Here is a 26456-nt window from a genome sequence, read left to right on the forward strand (position 1 = left end):
GCCTGTTCAGCACCTGCTCACGTGCCAGCCCAGACCACAATGAATCCTTGATACGTGCAGTATCAGGAGGAAACATGGAGCGGTATCAGCGCTAGTCAGACAGGGAGTAGATCCATTGAAACAAACAGAAATGACTAATGTAAGTGAATGGGTCTACTCTGAACTTAGTAGGAGACCATCCATGGCCATTAAGGCTGGCGTATCAATGGCCTCAGAAGCAACAGGAGGGAAACAGGCAAAAGGTTTGAGGGCAAACCAAAATGACAGCCCTTTGGCAACCTATTGACAAGTTACTTTACTTAATTTTAAGCAAACGAGAGTTTCCCTCTCGGTTGTTTCATGTTTCCTAAGTTTGCACCATGAAAGCTTCCCAAGGTGGTCCCCGCTCTAGATTCTGGTCTCCATGGGTCATGGGAGCTGAAAGGAAGCCCTCAAAGAGTCATCCCAGCCAAACCTTGCCATAAAGCAGGTTTCTGCAAGTTCATATCCGCCTTTCCCAGATTGCAGAATGCCACAAGCAGGGATGATGAATAAGATGCTTGAGGCTACAATTGCCTGCAGGCAAGGAGCAACATGGGAGAAGATAACTCACCCCATCTGGCTGTGCTGCCTGCCATAGCATGGAAAGACCCAAAGACATTTCCCTTTCTATTCTGTCAGGGACAAGGTGAACACAACCCACCCTGGAACTTCTACACTCAGGGCAGTTTCTCATATTACACAAGGCAACTTGAGCCTACCAATCCTGGCTCCTCAACACACCTCCCTTAGTGAGACAGAGGTGTGTTGTGGGTTGGATCCAAACAGTCCTTCCCTCCTTCCACCTGAGGGAGAAAACCTTTGGATACAACCCCTCACTTTAGGTGTGCACCTAAAAACCATGCTATGTGAAATCTTCCTCACATCGTCCTTTCTCCTCAGTTCATGTTCATTCTGCCTGCGTTGGCACTCGAAGAAGTGTGGAAAGTGGGGAGTGACCGCCTGGCAATTTGTGAACTGAGGTTTCCTGAAAATAGTTTCCCAAAACTGGTTCTGAAATTAAGCCATAGCGGGGGGGGGGGGTGGGTGAAGATTCAGCTGTGCAGTTACTAAGCTACAGCATCGCAGCTTCTCCTTTTAGTAAGCACATGAAACAGACTGGATCAGCAACTTAGTGCACTTGCATCTCCCATGACGGCAGGCGGTAAAAAACAAATAGGGAATGAACAATGGATTATTCACATTAAGGAGCTTGTTAATACTGGATACCAAGGGAAATGTGAATCTTGCAGTATTAATCTGCAAATTAGACGTTTTGGATCTGGCACCGATTGAAATGAGCAAAACAATGAGAGGGCTGCTGCTTATGTCAGCCCTTGCTAAACATACACTTGGCTAAAGGAAACAAGGAGGAGGAGGGCAAGCCATTTTGCCAAGGAGATTCCACCAGGTCTCAAAAGTTTGAAAATCTAGTTACCTGACAGTGCAAAGAACAAAATCTATCCGGGCTACTAGAAACCTGCATTCGGAACAAGGAAAGCAAGCAACGTGTCAGCTACTAAACACAGTTCTGCTGTTTGCTGTGAGCTGTATGCACGATTTGGCACAGGCAATGAATTTTATTTGGGTATCTTCTGAAAAGGGGCATGGCAACGTAGTCCTGAAGCTAGTCTGAATGCAGAGGAACAGAGCATGTGAAATGTTAGCCTTAAATCAGCACGCAGCAACGCGATCTTATAGGGTTCTTTGACTTAGGCTTCTGGCTAAGTGGCGTGACTTTTTTTACGGGCTCCTGCTTTAGCACTGGCTCCTGCCTTTTTACCGGTTCCTGTGTCACCTTTTTGTGCACACCTGATGAATAAATGGGCGTCTCCCAGTTGGTCATAACCAAGTCATCATCCTCATCGCTATTACAGTGAAAGGTATGCTTGGGGTAGGCGGCAGGCTTCAGGGCCGATTTTGGAGAACGGGCATTAGCCGGCTGGAAAGGCAAGGCGTTTTGTCCTCTGCGTCTGCATTCCTCTGCAAAAGCTTCGTCGTCAGCTACACCTGAGAGGGGGGAAAAAGCAGACCATTCAAGAAAGAAATGAGTGGGGTCACCCAGGATGGCTCTGTCTCCCATGGAAACAAGAGAAAGCCAGTCCCGTAACTTTAGCTGTTGTCCCAAGGAAGTCACTTAAGCTTCTTTTTTTTTCACTTCAGTTTCTTCATCTGCAACCTATGAGTATTTCTAGAGTTTGGATTTGATATCCCACTTTATCACTACCCGAAGGAGTCTCAAAGCGGCTAACATTCTCCTTTCCCTTCTTCCCCCACAACAAACACTCTGTGAGGTGAGTGGGGCTGAGAGATTTCAGAGAAGTGTGACTGGCCCAAGGTCACCCAGCAGCTGCATGTGGAGGAGCGGAGACGCGAACCCGGTTCACCAGATTATGAGTCCACCGCTCTTAACCACTACACCACACTGGCTCTCACATCATATTGGCACATATCTCCCATCATATTGGCACAGACCACAAACTGTGCCAGGGTATCTGCACAGCTACATTTTAGAATAGTAAGGCAAGTAGAAGAATATCGTACTTGCAAGCCGAAACTCCTAATAAAGGTTGTTGCAAGTACATACTACATTCCATTTTGAAGGAAATGACACAGGTGAGTGCTCTGTTCTCTAAATTCTCCTTGAGCATGTGCAGGACGTAGAGGCAGTAAGACAAAACAGGTCTACTCAGCAGACTCTGCTTCCCAGAAGATCCCATGCTCTGAACACATCTAATGCCACTAGAATCCTAGAACTGTAGAGTTGGAAGGGACCACCAAGAGTAACCAGAAGAAAAAGTCCTGCTAAAATCTGCAACACAGCAAGATGTAAACTCAGGTGCATTAAAAGCATAAGCAGGCCTGGATCCTATCTTTTGAGTGTTCAGAAATGGCACCAACAGATCAGGAATTGATTGTGACACTACCTTCTCAAGGCCTGTTAAAGGGGGACTTTGGCAATAAGTAAAGAGCTTACTTGGGAGGCAAAAGGAAAGCTGAGGATTGCAAGAATGCAAAGATGAATAAGATCATGCATAGGGAGAAAGAGATTTGTGCAAAGTGATCCTGACCGCTACGTGGGATGTAACGAGATGAAAACCTTAAGGCAGAACTTGTGTTTTCCACATCTCTCTTTTTTAAAAAGGAAGTCCCACACACACATCTAATCTTTTCAGCCATAAAGTCTAAAGTAAAGAAAATAGAAGACATGCTTCTCAAGACTCTCCAAAGGGCCTATTTCCTATTCTCCTGGACCAGTGATGAACTGATACGATACACAGCAGCTTCTATAATTCATATCAACAGCTTGCGCTTCTCACAGATGGTGAGTTGCTAAGAGGTTACAGGACCCACCAGGTCTCTGCACCCACTTCTTTGGATCAGCTCACTCAGATGCCCTTGACTGCCATGTCTCCCTAAATGGCTGCCCATGGATTTGAAGCACAAGGTGTCTGGCTGATGGAAGTCTGCAACCCTCTAGAAGAGACTACCAGCATCATGCAATCCTGAGACCTGCACTCTGGGGTTCATTCACCTTATTCAAGAACCAAAGAGTCCAAGCAACTTGTCAAGTAAAAAGGTAACTGTTCACACTGGCATGGCAGAATTGACATTGTACTATAGGTCAATATTGCAAGAAGTTCAAGGTTCATACTACAAGGAAGTACTAAAGCTCAGTGCAGCCTAGCCTTATGTTCCAACCAGCATAAACCAGTCTTTCTTAACCTAGTGTCATCCACTATTTTAGACTGCAGATTCTATTATCTCTGACCTTCAGCCTTGCTAGCATAAACTCTCCAGAAAGCAACTGAACCCACCAGAGGTGCCTTCATAACAAAGCTTGAGTTATCCGTAAGGAAGTGATGACCATCTGGAGCTGTCATCATCCATCCATTCATACACATTTGAGCAAGAGTATAAAAAAGCTATGTTCAATGAATATAGGGCATCACCCAATGTGGCTGTTGAACGTATCTGCTTACATCCCATCTCACACAGTCCCCTACTCACTTTTGCAGGCCTTTCCCTTTTTCATAGAGACACAGACAAGCGTAGTGAGTGGCTCCTTTGTTCTGTGACTTGAGCTTATCCAACTTCCCAGCTCAGTTCCACCGCTAGAAAAAGCCTTCGTTTTTAGGCCTTTGGGTTTGCAAATCTACTGTTTTAGAGTTCTGTGCTTTTAAATCTGGCTGTTTCAAACCTGCTTTACTTACCAAGGATTTTCCCAAGGTTTTAAGAGATACTGGCAGCCCCTCTGTTGCCACTACAAAGTGTCGTAGGTTGAAAACAAAGCAACCTCAGATACTAGGAATAAAATCCTCATGGGGCAAGCTATAAACCAACCACAGGAGACGCCCCAAAGGGCTGCCCCAGTTTTAAGGAACGGATTAGTTCTTGAGGCAAGACATAAAAGTAGAAATGAAAAAGGCAGGCAGAGCGCGCCAGGAGGAAAACTTTTACCACAAAGACATTAAACAATACGAAAGAGGTGCTGGAATTTCTAACACATTGCTTAGTTCATCTCGTTAATCAGATTTAATGAGTGCTCATAAAAGCATGGTGTCATCCAAGGTGGTGCCACATTTTGTGCATGCTTTCCCTACTGGCTCATGCTTCATTTGGTAAGGATGGCAAGATGGCTGTATGTCTTTGGTTACAAGCGAATCCTGTGACAAAGAGCACTAGGAACTGGCGTGAAGAAGTGAGAGACAGGTCAAAGGGAAAGGAAATCCTTAAGAACTATTGCATGTGCAAAGCTAGGATGCTTTTGGATCACAGCACTGAATAGTAGTATGACAATAGTTCTCAAATGCCACTAACAGGACTAACATGGAAAACTGGCAGAACCCCCGTGCCAGCTTGAAACTAGAGTTTAATTCCAAGTTCAGACATGACATAACCCTGCCCAAGCTCATCTTCTCTTGTCCTCAGTCTTATTTCTGAGTAATGGAAGTAATCTACAAAACAAAGGGGACTTCTTATAAATGACAAAGGCTCTGAGGAGTTTATCAGAACAATATTAAACAATGAAGCATGGACACACTATTAAACTGATTTTAAGAAGGATGTTTACTTCCTCTTCTACTGCCCATAACTTTTCTTTAAAGGGGGTGTCCTTTCTCAGCTGTAAGAGAACATAATGTCTCCTTCACCAGTCCCCACTAAATAGGACCAAGTCTCATCCGTGCACGGGAGAACTTCTCAGTTGATTTTTCACAGAATACAAGATACATCTGACCTGCTGGCCCTCTGCTGTGATTTAGGTGACACAGTAATTGCTCGGTTCGTTTAAGGACAGCAAATCCACAGTCAGCACCACCTTATCCTAAAGAAGCCTGTGGGTTGCTCAGATTTGTTTCTATATAGCCCTGGAAGCCAGTATGTGTCTGGCCAGCCTATTGCTACATCAGAACAAAATGTCACTGTGTTGTGGCTTGTGCACTTACATGATTGTGCAATTTGTACGAAGTTTAATGGGGATATTTTTGGGAGGGGGTAGGTATGATTGTTTGGGGAAGAGGAAGCACATGTACAAAGGCTGCTCAGGGAAATGAATGTTGCTTCCACGTACTGCAGCAGCAACGCTGGCCCAAGGTATTTTGCTACTTGTGGCAGAAGGGAAACAGCACCCCTTCCTTCCAAGTCAAAGTGCATGGTATCCAATTTTGGCACCTGAATCAGAAAATCCCCAAAACGCTTCTCCCATTTCCTAGGAGAAAAAGAAAGGCAATAAATAGTGATACAGTAAAAAAAAAACTAAAAAAAAAAAACTTCATAACTTGCTGCTCTTTCGTGACACCCAAAGTCTGCTGCCTGAGGCAGACACCCCATCTGCCTAATGGTAGGGCTAGCCCTGAATAGCAAAAGGAATTTCTTCTACACAGAAGCTCAGTCCCAATAAGACTGAGGCCCTGTTCGTGGGTGGTTCCCTAGACTGGATGGATGAGAGGTTGCCTGCTCTTGATGGGGTGACACTCCCACTGAAGGAGTGGCTAGACAACTTTGGAGTCCTTTTGGATCCTTTGCTGTCACTTGAGGCTCAGGTGGCCTCACTGGCGCAGAGTGCCTTCCATCAGCTTCGGCTAGTGGCCCGGTTGTGCCCCTATCCGGACAGGGACAGCCTAACTACTGCTGTCTAGGCTCTGGTAACCTCTAGGATAGATTACGACAATGCGTCTGCCTCTTAAGATGCTTCAGAAACTTACGCTGGTGCAGAATTCAGCAGCCAGGTTGCTCAGTGCGACAAGACCAGGGGTAGGCAACCTTCTCAATCCGGCCCGTGGACTGTCCGGGAATCAGCCTGTTTTTACATGAGTAGAATGTGTCCTTTTATTTAAAATGCATCTCTGGGTTATTTGTGGGGCATGGGAATTTGTTCATTTTTTTCTTCAAAATATAGTCCGGCCCCCCACTAGGTCTGAGGGACAGTGGACCGGCCCACGGCTGAAAAAGGTTGCTGACCCCTGGACAAGACAGTTTGAGCATCTTACACGGATCCTGGCTGCCAATTCTGGGCCCAATTCAAAAGGTTGGTTTTTACCTATAAAGCTAAACGGCTCAGGACTGCTTTTCTTCAACAAGGCATTTTGCTGATTAACAATCTATGGCTTTTTAAATGTGTTCATGGGAAGCAGGGGGGATATTGGTTTTGGTTTTGTTGGTTTTCTTATGTATTTTGTATTTTTCTGTTGCGAACAGCCCTGAGATCTTTGGATGAAGGGTGGTATAGAAATTTAATAAGTCATCATCATATCTATGCAGCCAGCTAGGGCTGTTTAATGATAAGGCACGCTCTCTCTCTCTCACACGAGCCTCAAGCCTAACCAGCTCCTAAATTATAACACTCTTTTCATTCCACGTTTGAAGACTGGTTTTCCACCGGTACCATTAAAGGCGGCTCAGATAGTAACAGGTCAAGGAAAAGTTTCAACCACCAACCACCATGCACAGGAAGTCATGAGGTCTGGATGATTATGAGTAGGAATGAACATGTGATTTGATTGATCCGGTTTCTCTTCCACTCCATAAAGATTGCAGTTCAGCGACAGAAATGTAGGAAGTTGGCTTGTGATAGGTCAGGCTGCTGTCTACTCTGACTGACATCAGCTCTTGGGAGTGTCAAGCAAATAGCTCTACCATCACCACCTATGCCAAGGCTTTTAACCTGGAAGTTCTGTATGCAGAGCTCTGATCTACCACTGAGTCAGAGAACTACCTGTATATTCCTACATACATTCAGCCAGGTCCCATTTAATTCCCTACCCACAGGCCACCACAACTTGTCCAGTAACCTGGAGAAATGCAAGGTAGATAATAATAATAATAATAATTTATTATTTATACCCCGCCCATCTGGCTGGGTTTCCCCAGCCACTCTGGGCGGCTTCCAAAAGAATATTAAAATACTATGATACATCAAACATTAAAAGCTTCCCTAAACAGGGCTGCCTTCAGATGTCTTCTAAAAGTCTGGTAGTTGTTGTTCTCTTTGACATCTGGTGGGAGGGCGTTCCACAGGGAGGGCGCCACTACCGAGAAGGTCCTCTGCCTGGTTCCCTGTAGCTTCGCTTCTCGCAGTGAGGGAACCGCCAGAAGGCCCTCGGTGCTGGACCTCAGTGTCCGGGTAGAACGATGGAGGTGGAGATGCTCCTTCAGGTATACTGGACCAAGGCTGTTTAGGGCTTTAAAGGTCAGCACCAACACTTTGAATTGTGCTCGGAAACGTACTGGGAGCCAATGTAGGTCTTTCAAGACCGGTGTTATATGGTCTCGGCGGCCGTTCCCAGTCACCAGTCTGGCTGCTGCATTCTGGATTAGTTGTAGTTTCCGGGTCACCTTCAAAGGTAGCCCCACGTAGAGCGCATTGCAGTAGTCCAAGCGGGAGATAACCAGAGCATGCACCACTCTGGCGAGGCAGTCCGCGGGCAGATAGGGTCTCAGCCTACGTACCAGATGGAGCTGGTACACAGCTGCCCTGGACACGGATTTAACCTGTGCCTCCATGGACAGCTGTGAGTCCAAAATGACTCCCAGGCTGCACACCTGGTCCTTCAGGGGCACGGTTACCCCATTCAGGACCAGGGAATCCCCCACACCTGCCCGCCTCCTGTCCCCCAGAAACAGTACTTCTGTCTTGTCAGGATTCAATCTCAATCTGTTTGCCGCCATCCATCCTCCAACCGCCTCCAGACATTCACACAGGACTGTCACCGCCTTCACTGGTTCTGATTTGAAAGAAAGGTAGAGCTGGGTATCATCTGCATACTGATGAACACCCAGCCCAAACCCCCTGATGATCTCTCCCAGCGGCTGCATATAGATGTTGAAAAGCATGGGGGAGAGGACAGAACCCTGAGGCACCCCACAAGTGAGAGCCCAGGGGTCTGAACACTCATCCCCCCCCCACTTTCTGAACACGGCCCAGGAGGAAGGAGCGGAACCATTGTATGACAGTGCCCCCAGCTCCCAGCCCCTCAAGACGGTCCAGAAGGATGTTATGGTCGATGGTATCAAACGCCGCTGAGAGATCCAGCAGAACTAGGAAACAGCTCTCACCTTTGTCCCTAGCCCGCCGGAGATCATCAACCAGTGCGACCAAGGCAGTTTCAGTCCCGTGATGAGGCCTGAATCCCGATTGGAAGGGATCCAAATGGTCCGCTTCTTCCAGGCGTGCCTGGAGTTGTTCAGCAACCACTCGCTCAATCACCTTGCCCAAGAATGGAAGATTTGAGACTGAGCGATAGTTGGCCATCGTGGCCGCATCTAAAGATGGTTTTTTAAGAAGCGGTTTAATAACCGCCTCTTTCAGCGGGTCTGGGAAGGCTCCCTCACGGAGGGAAGCATTCACCACCCCACAAAGCCCATCGCCCAGCCCTTCCCGGCTAGCTTTTATAAGCCAGGATGGGCAAGGATCAAGGAGACAGGTGGTTGGTTTCACTCGTCCAAGCAGCCTGTCCACATCCTCGGAGGTAACAGATTGGAATTGATCCCACGCAATTTGACTAGACAGGATTCTAGCACTCTCCCGCCCCGGCCCTGCTCCCACGGTGGCGTCTACCTCTTCCCGAATCTGAGCGACTTTATCTGCAAAAAACTTTGCAAAATCATTGCAGGAGATCATGTGGCCCGTACTGGGCCCCGATGTAGCAGGTGGTTCCGCTAAATTGCGGACCACCTGAAAAAGTCTCCTGCTGCTGTTTTCTGCAGATGCAATAGAGGCGGCGAAGAAAGCCTTCTTCGCCGTCGCTACCGCCACTTGGTAGGCTCGACACTGAGCTCTAACCTGTGTCCGGTCAGCTTCAGAATGGGTCATCCGCCACAGGCGCTCTAGCTGTCTCAACGATTGTTTCATTGCCCTCAGATCCGTGGAAAACCACGGGGCTGTCCGGGCTCCATGCAATCGGAGAGGGCGCTTCGGAGCCAAACAGTCAATAGCCCTGGTTAACTCCACATTCCAGCGGGCCACCAGGGAATCAGCTGAAAGGCCATCAACATGGGATAAAGCATCCCCTACCGCTCTCTGGAAACCATTTGGATCCATTAAGTGGCGGGGGCGGACCATCCGAATCGGTCCCACCTCCCTGCAGAGGGGAAGGGTCGCGGAGAAGTCAAGTTGCACCAGGAAGTGGTCTGACCATGGCACTTCTTTTGTTTCGCTTTTACTTAGTGTCAGAACACCAACATCCATGGAGGTAAACACCAGGTCCAAGGCATGTCCGCGGCTATGGGTTGGGCCAAACTTATTCAGGGACAGCCCCATGGAGGCCATGCTTTCCACGAAGTCCCAAGCGGCCCCTTGTAAGGTCGTGTCGGCATGGATATTAAAATCCCCTAGGACAACCAAACTAGGTGTCTCCAGGAGAATATCCGCCACGACCTGAAGCAGCTCGGGCAGGGAATCCTTGGTGCAGCGGGGAGGTCGGTACACCAAAAGGAATCCTGTACTGCCCCTATTGCCCAACTTCCAGAACATGCACTCAGAGAACTGGGTCTTCCCAATAGGACGCCTGGTGCAAACTAATGACTTTCTAAAAATCACTGCAACCCCCCCTCCCCGCCCACAAGGCCTGGGTTGCTGTGCATAAGAGAAACCTGGTGGACAAGCAGCGGCAAGAACAGGCCCATCTGCTTCATCCAACCAAGTCTCTGTTACACAAGCCAGGTCAAATCCTCCATCCATGATCAAGTCATGGATGGCAGTGGTCTTATGAATCATTGACCTGGCATTGCACAGCAGCACCTTCAGGCTATGTGGGTATCCCTTGCTGATTCTAGTATCCGTCCGGACAGGACCAGACCTGGAGGCAGGGATAGTCCTCAGACAACGACTAAACCTGCCTCCTCTGTAATGACATGGTCTGGTCTTAGCGTAACTCCTCCTCCTACCCGTGATCACTGAGATCGGTTGTCCCAGCGCATCCCCCTCTGTGGAACATACCCCAGCCATTTTGTTGGCTGGGACCCACTCCCCGGCAGCCCTGACCCTTCCCCTTAAGAACAAAATAAGACCTTGAAACAATAAAAAACCCCAGAAAACAAAAAACAATATATCATTTTTTAGGGGGGAGGTGACAACAGAGACTTTCTTTCTGCACCCACCAGTCCCCAAAACATCTTCTGCGACATTTACTGAAAATTAGCATTTAGAAGTTAGAATCAGCACTGCTATGTTTCTTATAATTAAAGCATACTAACGCCAAAGCATCACAGTGATGAATAGTTATTCCTTACAGTAATTATACTTGGGGAAGTTTCATATTTGTTTCCCCCAAGCTTACTGAAATAGGGTTTTCTTCTCCCCATGCAATTAACAGTATTGGCTTTATTCCTCTCTAACCCAATTAAAATTCTCTTATGAAAAGAGTTCTTAGGCAGAACGGCTAGGATTCAAAGCTATCACACAAGCAACTGATAATTTGAATCTTAAAACTAGCTGCTTCTTTCATCTGATTGTTATAGCCAAATTTAATTGTAAAATGACTTAAAAGGTAATTCCAATCATGCTGATGTGTTAATTGTTAACTGCAACGCTGGAGATCTTTTCCCAAAAGAGACTTGTGCGGCTCAATTGTTTGGGTCTGACTTCTTCATTCAGTCATGCAAGTCCCTTTTGGATAGGAGTTTGCATTTATGTTTAACCAAGAACCTCATTTTACCCTGAAGGGCTGGCCCAGAATCAAACAAAAAGGGGCAGAGCTTTATTCTTTAGCAGATAGCTCAGTAGGTCTTAATCTCAGGGTCCTGGGTTTTGCCATGTTGGGCAAAAGGATTCCTGCACTGCAGGGGGTTGGACTAGATGACCGGTGTGGTCCCTTCCAACTCTACAATTCTATTCTGAGGTCAGCAAGTGGTCACTATTTAATGAACATCTTAAGGAAACCTAAGAGCTACAGGAAGACTTTGAGAAGTTGTGGCACTATCTTAAACTGTGGCATGAAGAAGAAATGGAAGTGTACAATATATAAATATAAAAGTATGGGCTGGAAACTAGATCATGGTTGCTCCATCCCCTTGACTTGCTGTTTATGAACCATGTTTCTTCTCTGCTAATGTCTTGCAGAAGACAACATGTGATGTAGATGCTCTTGAGTTTCTTTGCTCCATGAGCAGCAGCCAATTAAGCAGAACCAGGGGTGAGGCAAAGCAGGAGCCAAACGTCTCCTGTAATACCCCTAGATTATTGGCTCTCAAACTTTTTTTCTCTTGGCCACACTTTCAGATTTTTTTTTATATATAAGGAATACATTTGGAAACGCAACTAGGATTGTCCTCAGAATCACTTGATGTTCTTGCACTCATTTTGAAAAATACCTATCCATATTCTGCCAAAAAATAAAACAATTATACTTTGCTACACTACACTGAAATGTTTACGTGTTTCCTTGGTTGTCCTTGAATCTTCCTGCCCACACCTGCCATCCTCTTCTGCTGCACCAGTGTGGCAGGTCACACACCCTTTGAGAACCACTGGTCTAGATTGACTGAAGCTATCCAAGGCCTAATGTTGCAGAAGCATTTACAAGGCAATACGTGGTGTTAGATAACTAGTTGGAATTGGTGTTAAATAAATCTTCAGCATTGCAAGGCATATTCTCAAAGTTCTGTTCAGGTTGCATGATAAAACCTGAATAAACAGGAATCTCTCTTAACATCTTTCAGAGTCGCAATAATATGAATTAGCTTAGCCTAGCTGGTAGGACAAGAAAATCCCCAATCCACCATATTATCCTGTGTCTGAACACAATACTCTTAACTAGAAGGGGGGAAATGATATAATGAAGTATATACATTCTAGCCAGCAGAGGGCAGTACTACACACTGAGAAAGATCAACTGAGAAAGATCAACAGTGAAGTAATCTGTCAACACTTTTAATAAGGAATAGGCTTTCAGTGTATGCCTTATAAAAGGGTAAAAGGCATGTTGACAAGTCAGTACATTTGCTGAAGATGCGTACTTCAAATTTACTGACAACTCTTCACTGTCAGAAGCAAAACTGCATGCATCCGTTCTGCAATTTGTGGAAGGGCAAAGAAGCAATTGGCAACTGATATTCGTGAAACAAAGGTTTGGAGGGCAACCAAAACATAGTGATGAGCATAAGAGGGTCATTTGCAACAGCATTAAAGAAGTGATGACACACTGATGATTAGATGCATTGCAAAAAGATATGCGAAATTGAAGAGGGTGGTCTATTGATGGATATGAGCAAAGATGGCCAAAATAAACCTTCATTTTCAGAGACAGTACATGCAGTCCCTTAAAAAAATGCCAAATATAGGAGACAAGCAACAGAGAAAGGCACTCAACAGACAGTGCTGGCTTGGGATGAGTTCAGCCATAAACTAGCAGTGAGTGTTTTGGGCAAATCTCCTTCCCCTCTCCTCCCACACCTTAGCCTCAATTCTAGATCTGTAAAATGGGCACTTTTTCAGAACTGTTGTAAACATCTGTTCTAAGATTGTAAAGAGCTTTGCACACTTAATAGGAGAAATGACTCCTTCTCATAGGACGATGCTGAGTTAAGAGAGAGGGAGTTTAGAGGGAGTTTACTGGTGAAGCAAGACTCAGCTTGCCATTCTTGAGGGTGAAGCGGCAATAAATGTATTTCAGCACAAGGTATGACTGAAGCAGGGAAACACCAACTGTGGGACAAAGCTCTGACAAGATGGTACAGCTCCCTCTCTCACACCCTGGCCTCAGGCTGCATCTCATCTCATTGTACTTTTTTTTTGGGGGGGGGTGAAGAGAATGGAGAGCTTGCTTTGTCTCATGTTGGGATCACCATTACAAATGAACCTTTGTGCAACCTAATGGAAAGAGGTATACATGCTTTTAAGCATCTATCCTGCAGGAGTGCAGCAGTTATTTCTAATTATTGTTCAGCCCATGCTTGGGTGGGGGGGAGCAAGAAGATGTCACTGTAAAAACAATTTGATAAAATAGCTTTCCTTTCACCTCCCAAAACTATGCATTCCCAGAATACTGCCCTGCTCCCACTCACACTAATACAACATTGCTGAAATACCGATTTAGACCGAAAAAGCTACCATGATTCTTTGAGAACTTACTTCCAAATGCTGGTGTCAGGCTATCTCCCACTACCACCCCACTCTTCACATTTTTCTCTGCCAAGTTCCCCAGTGTGCAATTTATATTTCTCTTTGCAACAGGCCTCTATTTGCAAAGCAGACTTAATGCCGCTTTGCTTCAGCGACATGGTTGCATCGTTGTGCCTCCAGATCAAAGCTTCGTAGACAAATCAAGGATTAATATTTATTTTGCCAAATTAACTAGTGCATATGACAAGGCTGGCGTGATTCAAAAACAGTACAGTGAAAAACAAAGGACTACAGTAAACTGGACCCCAGTGAATGGTCTCGCAATGGTGGCTGCCAGAGAACAGCTCTGCATGGAAGAAAATGAAAATCTGCACCAATTACAATGCATTTGCTGCAACGGCATTTGAGATTCTTGAGCAAAGTTTGGAAGCTTTTGGCCAAATATTTTGCAAAGATCATGAATGGACAGCAAAGACTTGCCTTCCTCAGCCTCAACAAGCAGGGGGCAGCATCCTTCTAAGCATGGCACAGCAAAGTTACCATATTTTTTGCTCTATAAGACTCACGTTTTCCCTCCTAAAAAGTAAGGGGAAATGTGTGTGCGTCTTATGGAGCGAATGCAGGCTGCGCAGCTATCCCAGAAGCCAGAACAGCAAGAGGGATTGCTGCTTTCGCTGCACAGCGATCCCTCTTGCTGTTCTGGCTTCTGAGATTCAGAAAAAAATTCTTGTTTTCCTCCTCCAAAAACTAGGTGTGTCTTATGGTCTGGTGCGTCTTATAGAGCGAAAAATACGGTAGATACCATCTGCTGCATACTGAGAACCTCATCAAAAGCTCCCAAGAGTTTAGGAGAGCTGCCTTGTTGCTTTTAAGGTTTCCTCTTAAATTATGCACGTCAGAGTCAACTCTTTTAAAAGGATAGCTCAGATTCCCAAGTGATGCCATTTTGTGCTAGACGCTGCCATCGCGGTGTTAACTACAGCAGTGTGCATATCACTGGGTGCAATCAAATGTTTATATATCAAGAAGCTCTAGTTAGATATTTGCTTAGGAACACACTGAATTAATGAAGCCAAGAGGCTGCAGGGGTCAGCAAACCTTTTCAGCAGGGGGCTGGTCCACTGTCCCTCAGACCTTGTCGGGGACTGGACTATATTTTGAAAAAAAATAATGAATGAATTCCTATGCCCTACAAACAACCCAGAGAAGCATTTTAAATAAAAGGACATATTCTACTCATGTAAAAACACGCTGATTAAAAGACCATCCGGAGGCCGGATTTAGAAGGCGATTGGGCCAGATCCGGCCCCCGGGCCTTAGTTTGCCCACCCATGGGCTTCAGTAACTAGAAAACCATTACTTTCTTATTACATTTTGTGCTAACACATGTCCTACAAAGACCACCCTCCCTCTCAATTTAGCATTCAGCATTCATTTTAGTAGACTAAATGCCCAATGGGGAGCTGCTTTGGGGGGGCTGCAATCTTCTATTGATTTGGCAGTACACAGCACGCTAAAAATCCTGAAGCGTTTTCCAACACAGGGAACCTTCAGAGTTCAAAATACTGCCAGTTCCATAGCTCATACAAATGCTTCTGAATATGAAAATTTCTTTCCAGCAAGTGTTTGAAATTCCAGAAAAACCCACAACACTTGCAGCACTTCCAAATAAGGCAAAGTTATAATAAAAATCAACTTGCTTTTTCAAAAACACGAATGCTTTGCTATACCCCATCATGTATTTTTTTAAACAAGAACTTACGCTGATATATGTTCTACTAAAAAAAAAAACTTGAAATATCCCAGGGTCTGATATTATGTGAAAAGTCACTTTTTAAAAAATTCCTGGCCAAACTATGCTTGGTAGACATGAGACTGAAATCATCTAGGAACCATTTAAGGAATGTCAAAGCAGCTGTGAAATCACTAGCATGTGGCATTTTGCAAGTCTGGAAGAGATTTGTTTTTTTAGCTCACCCCTGCATATGTTTACTCAGAAGTAAACCCCACAAAGTTCAAAGGGACTCAGAGCAGCACATATAGCCCTTCCTCCAGTTTTATCATCACAAAGACACTAGTAGGTAAAGCTGAGACCTAGGCAACTACAGCAGATTTGAAACCAGATTTGAAACCAACTCCAGCCTACACTCTATCCTCTACCACCCTGGCTCTCAGTGTTCTTGCAGTGCCTGCTGAACCATTTATGGACACTGTCACACTCTAGATAATCACAACAGCTTTGGAGATGATGCCACCTTCCTCTGTTATCTATAGATCTGCAAAAAAACCCAGGTGGTCTCTGACTGGACAATATAAGCTTGAGATCATATGAAGACAGATCAGAATGAGAAGAACAACTTGAGAGAAATGAGTGTGTGAAACAGAAAATGGAAATGGTGGAGGGTAGTAAATTAGAGGAAATAAAGTTCCGCGCTATGGAGACATGGCTGGTGTTTCATGGGCGATTCCTTCCTGGTTTCTGAAATCTCAGGTGATCTCACTCTATGACTTTCAGTCCACATTTGTGACAGTTCACTGTGTTCTGACAGCCTTGAGCAATTCAGAGAAGACAAACAGGGAAATTCCCATTCTTCCGGGATGTTTCTCTGCTTTTAGTTGTATAAATTTACTAAGAGCTCTTCCAAGAATGAATTTTCAGCTGCAGGTGTGGTGTAAAACATTACACAAGACTGTAATGCAGAGCACCCAACGTCTCACCTTCACAAAGCAAGGCCCTTTCGATAGTTTTCGCAGCACCCTGTTACAGCCTCCTATTTTTGGAAGATTTGATCTGGCAGGCCTAAGCCACAGACAAACTATTTTGAAACCAAGCTCACTCTTATGGTCGAAGAATGCCTAGCCGTTTGCCAAACAAAAGCTCTGCCGAACCAATGAAGGCATGGCAGCCTGATATGCGACGTGCCAAAGGTCGCTGCCTGAACATGACAGGTTTCATTTCAGTATGTTCCTGAGCTCAGTTCTTTTCGTACCCTGAACCAGTTGCAGCAGCACAAACAAAACAAGCATGCTTCTGGTAATTCTAGAAGATAATGCATTCTTGGGCCCCTGCCCTAACGTCAGGGACGGACTGAGATGGATATGAAGCAGACACTGTACCCTTACACTGAAGCAAGCGCTCTAGTCCCCACCTCACCTCACCTCTGCACCTGCACCACACCCTGAATATAGAACACAGCTATGAAAGGCCTACTAGTCAAATTAAGGTCCACACATGTGGTGCCAGCGTTCAAAATTTCCCAGGTGCCAGATTAGCAATGGACACCTTCAAACGTCTGGCCTCTCCAGCTGTCTTAAGCAGGTAAGCAGAAGAGCTGCATCACTGCATTCATATCCCCCCTATTCCTCCAAGGAGTACATGGTTCACGCTCCTCCACAGTTAATCCCTATGACGACCCTGTGAGGTAGGTCAAGAAGCTGGGACTGGCCCAAGGTCACCCAGCGAGCTTCGTTCCCGAGTGGGGATTTGAACCCTGATCTCCTAGGTCCTAGTCCGGCATTCTAACCGCTACACCACACTGGCTCCCTAGAGTACTTCTGATATGGGGCAGCTATATAAATTAAGTTGGTAAATAAATATAGGGGAAAGCAAAATGTCACTTAGGGAAGGATCTGAAATATTCTCCTTGAACATGGGTAGGCTAACTAAGGCCCGGGGGCCGGATCCGGCCCAATCGCCTTCTAAATCCAGCCCATAGACGGGCCGGGAATCAGCGTGTTTTTACATGAGTAGAATGTGTCCTTTTATTTAAAATGCATCTCTGGGTTATTTGTGGGGCATAAGAATTCATTCATATATATTTTTCCAAAACATAGTCCGGCCCTCCACAAGGTCTGAGGGACAGTGGACCAGCCCCCTGCTAAAAAAGTTTGCTGACCCCTGTCCTTGAAGCTTGAATTTATTTTATTCTGCGTTGTTCTATTTCACATTTTAATGTGTTGAAATTATTTATTTAAAATATATAGCAGTATAGAAATGGAACAATTTTTTTTATTATTATTATTCATTCCTCCACTGGAGGGAAAAATGGTGCCTAGACAGTACGTTGTGGCAACCATAACCTAGGTTTTAAGGTGTCATTTGGCAATTAGCTTATGTATCCGAGTTTCTAACACTGCACAGTGACAGGCATGGATATAGGTATGGTTAATCAGCATCCTATCCCATTATACTAGAACCAAGACCCTTCCTTTCAGCTGTGCAAGTAGCCCACTAACTCCAGGATGGTTGTGCACAGTTTTCTCCCTACTCAGGTGGTAGAATATACAACACACATATGCACCCCTGACAACGTTCCCCATAAATCCTTACAGAAAGCTTCTCCCAGGTCTGCACTCCATCAACTCTCCTCATGAAGGACAGGAAGATATCATCAGTCCCAGGACAAGGCAGCGAGTGTCTAATGAAAAGGAGGCCACAGTCAAACAGTGGCTGCCCAGCATCACTGCCAAGCAATCCTTCCCCAAGAGTATTATTGTTCATTATTAATGCATATACCCCTTTAGGTCGAAAAAGGCTTCTAAGTGGTTTACAGGATTAAAAGCCAATTTCACCAACATTAAACTATAAGCCTCCATAATTAAAGCACGCAATAAAACAACCCCATTAAAACAACACAGCAATTAAAACAGGTCAAGAGATCAAGGGAATGCGTGTAATCAGGTGCGTCTTCAGAAGCCAGCGGAATGCCAATGCAGATGGGGCCTCCCTTATTTCAGCAGAGAGGTTATCAGCGAATGAGTCACAATGGTTAAGGTATCTGTGTCCTGAAGGGCACAGTTGTTGATCCACCAGCCAAAGATACAGATAGGGTATCCAGTGGACACGTAGCCCAAGACTAGTGGCTTGCAAAAGTAGCAAGTGGCCATCTAAGCAACGGCACAGCATAAAATTGTTAGTAAAACGAATCCAGTGTCCTTTCCCAAAATTGTAGTGCACTGCCACAGCTAAATATATTGACAGGAAAGCCTTCCATTCAATCTCACCACAACCACAGTCTCCCATAAGTTAGCCTTAAAGGTAAAAGGTAAAGGGACCCCTGACCATTAGGTCCAGTAGTGGTCGACTCTGGGGTTGCGGCGCTCATCTCGCTTCACTGGCCGAGGGAGCCGGCGTACAGCTTCCAAGTCATGTAGCCAGCATGACTAAGCCGCTTCTGGCGAAACAGAGCAGCGCACGGAAACACCGTTTACCTTTCCGCCAGAGCAGTACCTATTTCTCTACTTTATCTATTTATCTACGTGCTTTCGAACTGCTAGGTTGGCAGGAGCAGGGACCGAGCAATGGGAGCTCACCCCATCACAGGGATTCGAACAGCCAACCTTCTGATCGGCAAGTCCTAGGCTCTGTGGTTTAACCCACAGTGCCACCCACGTCCCTTAAGCAAGCCACAATTCTCTGACTCTCCGATCCCCCATGTACATGGTAACAAGGTTATTGTACAGAAGATGCATCTGAAGTGCTTTGGAATACATAGTATAAATACCGGCTGCTATCGACAGTAAGCAGGTCTTGCTTTCTGATAACCGCAGCCTTTTATTTGAATGCCTGTCTTAAGCTCAATAATTTAAGTTGCAGTGGTATCTTTTGACGGGTATTTGGCACTCAAAGAATTGCTCATTACCATGATGGGATGTCCCAACCCGTTTAAGTTTACTCAGCAGACTGCAAAGTTTGCTGATCCAGGCTTTATAATTCTGTGAAACCTCATACAAGCCCCATAAGTACTCAGGATAGATGCCAAAGGCACAAGTTCTATTATAGCACAGCCAACAGGTCTGGTGTAATGGAAGTTTTAGAATCTTTTAGAAGAAAGCTTGGTTGCTTAAGAAATGCAGCCAAGCCACGGACCTCTCATTCCAAGGATGAAATGGGAGGAATAGAGAGGTGGGCACTGAACGAAGCCTCCTCAGCACTGAAGAAGTAAAATCCTGGAGAGACTTCCATTTCACACCAGCCATCGCTTTGTAACTTCTCAGTGACTGGAAGGTCTGATAAAATATGGAATGCCCACAATCACCAAGCGTAATAAGCTAAATATGCAGGTGTGGATTCCATGTCTGTCAGAAGGTCTCACACCTTAAACACAAGTAGTCTCACACAGGTAGTGCCCCACACACAAGAGGCATGACACTCCCTGGTCTCCACAGAAGGCAGCCCTTTGCTTTTTAGGGGTTTGCTTCAAAATGTTTCATGTTGTCTATTTGATGTGCATCTTTCTCTTTCCATGTATGGAAATCATGCAGTAACCTGAAGACCTGACAATGTAAAGGATATTCTTTCCCACATGTTTCTACTGGTACATTAAGAGCTTCATCAGATACCCTTCTCTTGGTGCTCCCTCTCTACTGAAATTAGGCAGGGGGCAACAGCAAAGAGCACCTTCTCAGCTTCAGTACTGTTTATGGAATGTTCTACTCAGGAAAAGCTCACCTGGTGCAATTCTCAGGCTTTTTTCAACAGCAAAGCCCATTAAATGTTCCCAACCTTTTAAAACTGGCTAGTTAGCTGCTGTGGATATTGTGCCTTTATCCCACCATTTCTTCTAGGAAAAAGGACTTTTTCATGCAGCACACAGTTAAACTAGGGAACTCGCTTCCACAAGAAGCGGTGATGGCACCAACATAAAGATCTTTTGGAAAGTATTAAAATTCATGGAGAGCGCTATTGATGGCTACTAGTCATTATGGCTATTCTCTGCCTCTACAGTTGGGATGTATCAATGCTTCTGAATACCAGCCGCTGGAAACCGCAGGAGAGGGCTCTTGCACTTGAATCCTGCTTGCTGGTTTCCCACAGGCAACGGGCTGGCCAATGTGAGACCAGGATGCTGGACTAGATGGGCCATTGGCCTCATCCAGCACATTCTTATGATGTTCTATTTTTATTACAACTGTTTTTTATTGTCTCAACAGTTGGAACATATTTAAATGTCTGTAATGCTACTTTGGGAGTTTTGTTCCCTGGTGCAGGATAGAAAATCGTTTAAGTAAGAAAGAATGTTCTATTGTCAAACTAAGAATGGACTGATAAGTTAACATTCTTCCTAAACTTGCACATATGTTTACCATAACATCTGAATGACAGTTTTTCCTTGCTTCAAGAATAGAGAGATTATAACCAGCTGGGGAAAAGTAGCTTTGTGCTATTATGCTAGCATGTTTTTAAATGTTTGGGACTGCTTAAGACCTTGAGTTAAGATTATGCAAAAGTAGTAAATTGCAAAATTATTTGCCCTTCATAGTTTAAAGGCTACTTTCCTCAAGGAGAATTAGTGAGGCATCTGCTGCAACCCATTAGGATATAGAAGATATGCAAACTTTCTGGTTGCACAAGCATCTTCTTCAGGTAAACTATGGAATCAAGAGTCACTCCTGCACTGCTTGGTAATGTCAGAAATTAATAGTCACATAGGGAAAAACTTGCTCTGCAGCTCCTTTCCACATTAGCTTTGCAATTCTCAGAAACTGGAGCAATGCTGGAAAGAACTGTGGCATAAAAAGGAGCCGCAAACGGCTGAAGGAGCAAAGTTTAGTATAGCCTTAAAATCCCACCAGTTTTCATGAAGCAGAACAGAATTCAGGTTCTGCAGAAACAAATGAACGTTTTTTTAAAAAAAAGTAGTATCAATCAAACACAATGCAGCAAACGCCTATCTAGGGAAATCTTGTACCAAGTCACACCTACACATTCTGGCAAGCAAGGAAGCCTTTCCCGGCAGCATTCTCAAGCAAACCAGTTATCCTTGTAGGCAAGTGTTGCCGTGTTTTAGAAAGTCCCAAAGACCATTGCACATACTGGACACCATGCAAAGAGGAAGTTACTTGGCTCCGGTGGAAATAAAAGCATTAATAATCCAAGGAACTACAAAACTAAAGGATAACCCGAAACGAATCTAAGAATGGTTTTGTTCTCAAGGGGGATAAACAGACCCTAAGTAAGTTTCAGCTAAGAAAACAAAGCACTGGAAGGGGGCTTAAAGACAGCGTACTAATTCTCCTAAAACCTGTCAATACTAACAGAAGTGTTTTCTAGCCTGAAGGTAAGCCAGACTGCTGGTGGATCCAACTGAAGACGATGACTAAGAGTCCACACATTTTTGCCTTGTCTAGAAATGTATTATTGCCAGAAGCCTTGTGGTTGCCTTGCACAGCAGTTCCAAAAGTCAGTACAGTACGAGATCAGGAACAATGGTCTGCTCCCCTCGTCAGATTCCTGCTGAAAGAAGGGCAAGCCCCAACCCTTATGCTGAGTTAGCTATAGAGAGGTGTGTGGCAAATATCCCTGACTTGCTTCTGAAGGTTGAGTGCCTCCAAAGTGCAGCATAGCTACTGGGGCAAGGTTCCAAACTGGAGAGGGGGCTGAATCTCACGCTTCTCATATTGCACTGCTGTGAAGATAACAACACCCTGCTCCCCCCCCTCCAGCTCTAACTGTGGGAGGAAGGCTGGAGCTTGTGATGAGGGGTCAGAAAACTTGAAACTTGGGAGACGTTTTTCAGGGAAGGGCATACAAAGGAGCTACAATACTCCCCCCCCCCCAAAAAAAAAAATCCTATAAGAGAAAAACAGTTCTAGGAAAAGATACCATGCATCAAGTACTTGAAAAAGAGCTCTTGGCTGTTTATCAAAGATCTCTGCTTCCACCAGAGGAGTAAGCAAGCCAATACTTTACCTCTGACTGAGCAGCCTTTATTTAGTCCATCAGCTTGCAAACAGGCCTCTTGGCCTTCTTAACAGTACTAGTAATGTTCATTTTTAAAATTCTACTACCTGAACGATTATCTTGATTGCCTTCACTGTCAGGGTTACTGCTCTGAAGAGACAAGCATTCAAGCTTTAAACAAAAGTGCTCATCACAGGTTTTCACCCAACACACAAGCAAACTAGTACCTGGGAAGAATACTCCCAAGGCAATAATCTGACTGCTTTGCCACTTTCCCAAACCACTGGACACAGAAGGAGATACACGTGATGTTCTAAATTTTCACCCTTTGGCACTGAGGAGGTTACTCTTCAGGGAGCTATCATAATCAGAGAAAAACAAAATTTCTTCCCAGTGAATGTGCAGTTCTTTTTTGACATGGCAGAAAGTGTACAGACTGTGGGTGTCATCTGGTCTAGAAAAAAACTATTTTAACATAACGCAGACACCAGCTGACAAGCCACCAAGTCGTAGCTTGCACCATCTGCCCTAGATCACTCACTCTGGCCAGGTAAACATCTTTAAACTGTCTGCAAGTTCATGAAAAGCAGCAGTAAGCTTCAACACATTTTCTTATATATTGTTGCACAACTCGCAGAATAGCTATCAAACTATTTATCTTGAAAGACTGGGAGCACCATTAAGCTGCCCTGCTCCAGGTCACATGGTTGTTGCTGCAGTATTGCTTGTATATTGCAACACACACACACATGGAATGTGCAATACACACACACACACACACACACACACACACACACACACACTTTTCTGTCTGAAAGTCTAGAGCTAAGGCCAGAGCTATAAAATGCAGTGTGCATTGCCAAGAGCCAATTTGGAACAGTGGTTAGAATATACAACCAGTGTCAAGACCAGATTCAAATTATGAAGCTCACTGGGTGACCTTGGGCCAGCCACTGTCTCTCAGCCGAATCTACCTTGCAGAGTTGTTGGGAGGGGAAGAACCATGAACATCACCTTGTCCTCCTTGGAGGAAAATGTAATAGTATATATATAATAATACCATGCCAATGCCTATCAGAATGGCTTGGGTCCTTCATTTGCCCAGTCTTGTCCTGGCAACCTTTTTTTTGGTTTTGCCAAACAAAACAAAGACAAGTCCTGCCTACATACAGTCATACCTTGGAAGTCAAATGGTTCAACTTCCAAACATTCAGAAACCAAAGTACAGTTTCTGAATGGCTCCAGGAAGCTCCTGCAGCCAATCAGAAGCCCCGTCAGACGTTCGGGTTCCAAAGAACATTCACAAACCGGAACAATCACTTCTGGGTTTGCGGCCTTCGGGGGCCAAAACGTCCTAGTACCAAGGTGTTCAGGATCCAAGGTATGACTGTATTGCTAAATGCCTCACATTTCAGAGCCAGTGAGATGGGTGGCTCCTCTATCCTTTCTCACTTCTCTTGCTTGAGCCCTTACTGCCATGCCACCTGATGCATCTCCTTCTTTCCTCTCATATTAAAGCCAGGTCTTTGGTTGGATGGAACAAAAGCAATGGAAATACAGTCTCCCCACCCTGGCTAAATTTCAGCTGGGCGGGGGAAACTGTCTCCTGCCCTTTCCCCACACTAATTTCCACTGTGTCCTTATGCACTGTGTGACAGCTAGAATGTTGTGTGTGAAGCACACATGGGAAGAAGCCTGTCAACAAGGCGTTATAAATATTGAGATATATGGATTATAGAATTGTAGAGTTGGAAGGGACACAAAGTGTCATCCAGTCCAACCAGCTACAATGGTCTGACTCGGTATAATAAAGTTTCCCATCTTCCTAAAGATACTGTGTTCACACAGGCAAACCTTAAAAAATAGTAACATACCTTTGATACTTGTTTCGCACAATGAAACAATCACATCATTAGGAGTCAGGATTCTGAACACTAGTAACTTTTAGAATATAAGAGCAGTCTCACCCATTTTCAACCACAATCAGATTAAGCAAATGCATTTGCACAGATTTCTGGCTAAAATTAGAAGGCGCTGAGTACAAAGAGCGCTCTTTGAATGAGAAAGTGGGGAGCAATGAAAGCATGCACATTAGATGAAATGCAAATAGCAAAGGCATCCTATAAAAGACTTTGTTTGTTCCTGATATATAGAAATACACAAAATCAGTAGCTGCTACTGATTTACCATTCTGTTTTCAATGCAGAAGGTTCAACCCAAGTTTTGTCACTACTTAGCATTCAAGGAATTCTTCCTGTATGTTTCAACAGGCTGTCATGTTTGACATTTGTTAATTCATATGACATCTGCAGTGATCCGTTAATTAGGCTGTGCCACCCATAATTCCGGAAACTGCTCTCCCTTTCCCAGGGCACATGCCTCTCTGGGTCTCTCACTCTCAAGACAGCCGCAGCAAGGAAGGAAGAAGTGCATGTGTGACTCCCTGTCCCAGGCGGCGCCCTAGATTGTCCCAGGGGGTGTCTGTTTAGCACCTACTGACCTACATTGTTCGAATAATATGCTATTATTTTGAAGTGTCTTATCCTGGCCAGCTGCCATGAACAGGCCCAAACAGCAATTTAGGAATTTTTCAACACCACACCCAACAGTGAACTTTGATCTCCATCCAAAGTTTAATTACGTGACAGTCTAGTACTTTTTACCTTAGGTACACACATCAGAAATCTAAGTCACTGGAGTGCTTTTGAGAGACTCCCACAACAGAAGATATGCTGCTTGGGAAGGCATTATTTGTGTATCCAACTGCAGCAATTTATGGGAGAAAACAGAGTTACCATGGATCTAATCTTATGTAAACGTTCTGGGACGGCGCACATAATGAAAACACAGCTGAATGCCCTTTTAAGTACCAAGTGGAATTATGATTTGAGAGGCACATTAGGGCCTTTATTTTTGTCTAAGGAGGTGACTTAGATGAGGAAACCCTACGACCATGGATTCTGACCTTTGTCAACAGCTTTTGAAACCTGCGCATTATAAAAAATACTCCAAATAAACTTCCCAAACATTAGAATGGTTTGCTCAGTACTTTTTACAGATTTGTGACTAATGGTTGCATCTCATACAGCAACGTAATGGTCCAGTCAGTACGAGAATGGGCAATTGCTTCCTTTTTAAGCACTGCCTAGGAGCATTTTCTAATTTATATTTGTTTTCTCTGGTACATTTAGAATTATTGGGCTGCAGCCTAAGGCCAAATAAACTTAAAATTTGATTTAACTTCTGTGGCTATCAGCTCTTGCCTAAGTTCAGTTCAAAATCTCTGGTGGCTTGGTGTTTATAGTGGCTAACTAACTGGGTTAGTTTTTTTGCTTACAAATGTCCCTTACATCCCTTAGAAATGCAAATGGTTAAGCAGTATACCAGAGCCTTAAATAAACAAATAAACCAGTCAACGCCAAAAGTATGAGATGGAGCACATTCAAGTGTGTGCTGTAATGCATATGCCCCTTGTGCCTTGGTGTATTTCTGCCTCTAGTCTACTGAGCTGGGGAGCCAGTGGTGAGGTAGCATGAAAGTAACAGATGTCAGTGCAGATGTGACTGTATGTCACAGGCAGTATCATGCACATATAGACGTCTTATCTAACAGCCACTGGCAGCCTTGTCCTCCTGCAATTCCCTTATTTTTCACCTGATCCTTCAAGAGAGCTACTATATTGAATACACAGTCGAAGGCTAGGAAAGATCTTTATCGAACATAGTGGGAAACCAGTGAGAGTAAACAACGCCAAGCTAAGTGAATCAATGATCTGGCTCAACATAAGGCAGTTCCAGGCATCAATATGGCCAGTGTGAGCAACCCAATGCACAGCCTTAGGATTAAAAGCTTCTTCAAAAACCTGAGTATGGTACAAATAAATTCGGAATTCTACAGCCAGCAAAATAGAAGCAAGGACGTTTAAGAATGCAGTCTGCCCTGGACAACCTCAAAGCATATGCTGAATAGAGATTGTGACTCAAATTCTTTTTCAACCTGGCCTTAATCATAAGTATGTAACTTAAAAAGGAACCTAAATATTCTGCTAGTGCAACTCAATGACAAGAAACATACATGAAGATGCCACCAAGCAACTCATTATGAAGAGTGAAGGAAGAAGAGAAGTTTCGTAGGGTCGACTGTCCGTCATTTGACATGTGACATCTCATTACAAGCAAGCTCAACTCTGAAGCT

General features: G+C 44.7%; 1 protein-coding gene across 1 annotated transcript in view; it reads right to left on the bottom strand.

Moving 5' to 3' along the window:
* The window catches only part of DNAJB6 (DnaJ heat shock protein family (Hsp40) member B6), a 67419-nt gene that overhangs the window by 4432 nt on the left and 36531 nt on the right, over positions 1-26456 (bottom strand). Inside the window, exon 9 of the mRNA XM_081163901.1 lies at positions 1831-2028. Within this exon, the coding sequence (XP_081020027.1) occupies positions 1831-2028 (198 nt within the window). The remainder of the gene's footprint in view (positions 1-1830; positions 2029-26456) is intronic.

Source organism: Podarcis bocagei (assembly GCF_964188305.1).
Source record: "Podarcis bocagei genome assembly, chromosome: 12".
NCBI lineage: Eukaryota > Metazoa > Chordata > Lepidosauria > Squamata > Lacertidae > Podarcis > Podarcis bocagei.